The 3,505-nt window shown below is 38.0% G+C and overlaps 1 protein-coding gene across 1 annotated transcript; it reads left to right on the plus strand.

Moving 5' to 3' along the window:
• The first annotated feature begins 490 nt into the window (after nt 1–490).
• On the plus strand, nt 491–2,739 carry LOC131613570 (uncharacterized). Its single transcript, XM_058885228.1, has 3 exons — nt 491–985; nt 1,219–1,612; nt 1,841–2,739. Exons 1-3 carry the CDS (start codon nt 491–493, stop codon nt 2,737–2,739), a joined length of 1,788 nt encoding a protein of 595 aa, XP_058741211.1.
• Nucleotides 2,740–3,505: the final 766 nt, after the last annotated feature.

Consider the following 3,505-nt stretch of genomic DNA (forward strand, 5'->3'; position numbering starts at 1 on the left):
GCAACCACAAACACAAATTATCACATTTATAACACATTTCAATCATCCAATTCACGCCATACATGATCAATACAACATTATTAATCAATTCTCCCAAAACCTAACATTTCTACAACCTAAGCATAACTCAATTGACATAAACAACATGTTCAATTCCATTCTACTACCTATAACCCCATAATAGAAGATAAATGGAAGAGTCCCCCCTTACCTGAAGGTTGATTTTTCGCTCTTCCTCTGTCGCACTTCTCTGCTTCTCTTCTCTTTCACGTTCAAGCTTTTTCTCTTCTCTTTGGTTCTATTCCTCTTTTCTCACAATCCCTCTATTTTGTGAAAAAATAAAATAAAACTATTTTAATTAGTAATAGGGCCTACCAATGCACCCCCTCTTTACTAATCACAACTCAAGCCCATTTGCTTTATTTCTCAATAATTCTCAATAATTCCAAATAATTCCCCATAATTCAATTAAATTAATTTAAATTAAATTATGAAAATATGGAGTGTTACACAATTGACAATCTTGGGCAAGGTATCAGTAGCGAATATTCTGGAGGCTCAGAAATCAAAACTCAACGGTGAAGTTCACAAAGCGGAAACTTCGAAAAGAGGTGAGGAGAGATTTTGCTCAGTCAGGGAACAAGTAAATGTCAATCAAGAACAAATTGAATCAAAAACAAGCAAAGACAGAAGAAGAAGAAGAAGAAGGAGGAGGGACATACTTAGAAAAAAGAAAAAAGCATGGATTAAGAGGAAAAAAGAGAAGAATCGGAGCTGTTCCTGTAAGCACAAGAAAGGAACAGAAAATCAGGTACGAAGTTTTGATGATTCTGATTTAATAGGTGATGAGGCAGATATAGATAATTGGAGATTAATACATGGGGACGCTAGAGAAATTGCAAAGGACGTATGGAATTTAGGCAAAGACATTGGGCTAATTCATAAGGGAGAAGAAGGCGAATTAGTTCAAGAACTGGTAGCTGGGGTAAGAAGGGGGGCGAAGGTCGACCAAGCCTGATAAGGTCACTCTCCAGATTAGGTTTCTAAGACTTTTTCTTTATGACTATTAGAATAATTAGTTACAACATCAGAGGCTTTGGGGGGGTGGCTAAGAAGAAAGAAGTGCATTCTCTGATCAGTAGGCAGAAACCTAACATCATTTGCATTCAAGAAACTAAGATGGAAAATATAGACAGAAACTTATGCCTTTCCATCCAGGGATCCAACGATTTTGAATTTGCATTCAAATCATCAGATGGAAGATCTGGGGGAATACTGGTCGTTTGGAATAAGAACATGCTTTCGATTAAGAACACCGAAGTACTAGAACATGCTCCATGGCTGGAAGGGGAATGGGGGGTTGAAAACATTTCGGTCACCATTGTTGTGGTGTACGCTCCGTGTGACAGAAGAAAAAAATTTGTTTTATGGAATGAATTACTCTCCAAAATCAACCGCAAGAGGGATGATAGAATATGTTTGATTGGGGATTTCAATGCTATAAGAGATGTCTCCGAAAGGAGAGGAGGAATTGTAGCTGGATGTTTGAATGAGATCGCAGAATTCGATAACTTTATATCTGACGTAGAATTGATAGACATACCTATCCAAGGTAGAAGGTTTACTTAGCAGAGGCCTGGAGGTATAGTTATGAGTCGATTAGACAGATTTTTGTTCACAGAGAATTGGAACAGAACTTGGCCGAATTGCTCTCAATGGTGTCTAGATAAAGGGTTATCCGATCACTGTCCGATCTTACTTTGTGATTATTCTCTAGACTGGGGGCCAAATTAAAAGGAGAAATTTAAAAGGATTAAGGGATAGGTATGTCTTTATCTAGAATTTGATAAAGGTGCCAAATTAGCTGGATGGGTATCAAGGTGCAGGGGGTGGGGAATGTTTGTACTAAAGGAGAAATTTAAAAGGATTAAAGAATGTCTTAAGGAATGGCATAAGAATCATTGTCAAAATCTGGAAGATAGAATTAAAGAGGAAAAGGAAAAACTCAATAGATTGGAAATCCGAGGAGAAAGCATCGGTTTGACTGAAGAAGAATTAATTGCCAGGAGCGAGATTTCATCAAAATTTCACAATCTATCCAATCTCAACTGTAGTTTGCAGTGGCAAAGGTCTAGATCGAAATGGTTGAAGGAAGGGGACGTGAATTCCAAATATTTCCACAGTTATATTAACAAAAGAAGAAAAGACAATGAGATCTTATGCCTTGATATAAACGGAAGAAAGGTCACGGAGGTGAAGGAAATCAAGGACGCTTTATGTGATCATTCAAGCCGCCAGTTTGCAGGCAGAGAAACTAGAGTAATCCCGGAGAATCTATCTTTCAACCATATTGAAGATTCTCATAATGAAGAATTGGTATGCAGATTTTCGGAAGAAGAAATTAGAAGAGCAGTGTGGGAATGTGATAGTGATAAAAGCCCAGGTCCGGACGACGTTAATTTTGGATTTGTGAAAGAATTTTGGGAGGAAATAAAACAAGATTTCTTAAGGGTTTTGAGGGAATTTCACGAACATGGCAGAATGGTAAAAGGCGCAAACAGTTCTTTTATTGTGTTGATAACTAAGAAGAGTAATCCATCAAAAATTTCAGATTACAGGCCGATTGCGTTAATTGGATGCATTTACAAAGTGATATCCAAAGTTCTCGCAAATAGATTAAAGAAAGTGATTGGAGTAATCATATCTGAGTCCCAGTCAGCTTTCTTATCAAATAGGTAGATTCTCGATGGCATACTAATTGCGAATGAGATAGTGGACGAGGCTAGGAGGAAGAAGAAGGAATTAATCATGTTCAAAGTAGATTTTGAGAAGGTGTATGATTCGGTGGACTGGAATTTCCTAGATTGTGTGATGTCAAGAATAGGGTTTCATGAAAAATGGAGGAAATGGATAGCAGAATGTTTGAAATCAGCGGCGATATCTATTCTAGTCAATGGCAGCCCAACTAAGGAGTTCAGGATGCAAAGAGGACTACAGCAAGGCGATCCCCTATCACCATTTTTTTCTCATTGCTGCTGAAGGCTTCAGTATGTTAATGGAAAAGGCAGTTGAAAGTGGCAAATTCATTGGGTATAAATTTGAGAAAGGGGCGGATAGATTCTCACATTTACAATATGCTAATGATACGTTAATCGTTGGGGAAAAAAGATGGTTAAATATCCGGATAATCAAGGCGAACCTTTTGTTGTTTGAAGCAATGTCAGGACTAAAGGTAAATTTCAGCAAGAGCACGCTTGTAGGGCTGAATACTCCTGATAGATGGATTGAAGAGGCGGCAAGGATTTTAAATTGTAAAAAAGGTTCGCTCCCTTTCAAATATCTGGGCCTTCCCATTGGTGCGAATCTGAACAGAATCGAAACATGGAATCCTGTAATAGAAGCAGTTAGAGGGAGATTGTCAAATTGGAGAAACAGATACATTTCATTTGGTGGGCGTGTAGTGCTTATTAAACCAGTCCTTCATGCGCTTCCGGTTTACTTTCTC

Source organism: Vicia villosa, linkage group LG6, assembly GCF_029867415.1.
Source record: "Vicia villosa cultivar HV-30 ecotype Madison, WI linkage group LG6, Vvil1.0, whole genome shotgun sequence".
Lineage (NCBI taxonomy): Eukaryota > Viridiplantae > Streptophyta > Magnoliopsida > Fabales > Fabaceae > Vicia > Vicia villosa.

What these genes read in the sequence shown, in the direction of transcription:
- LOC131613570 (XM_058885228.1), top strand. Translation starts at nt 491, where the DNA reads ATGAAAATATGGAGTGTTACACAATTGACAATCTTGGGCAAGGTATCA. An exon ending in TTCAAGAACTGGTAGCTGGG is followed by an intron (nt 986 to 1,218) that starts GTAAGAAGGGGG and finishes CTTTCCATCCAG; the next exon opens with GGATCCAACGATTTTGAATT. An exon ending in GATAGACATACCTATCCAAG is followed by an intron (nt 1,613 to 1,840) that starts GTAGAAGGTTTA and finishes GTCTTTATCTAG; the next exon opens with AATTTGATAAAGGTGCCAAA.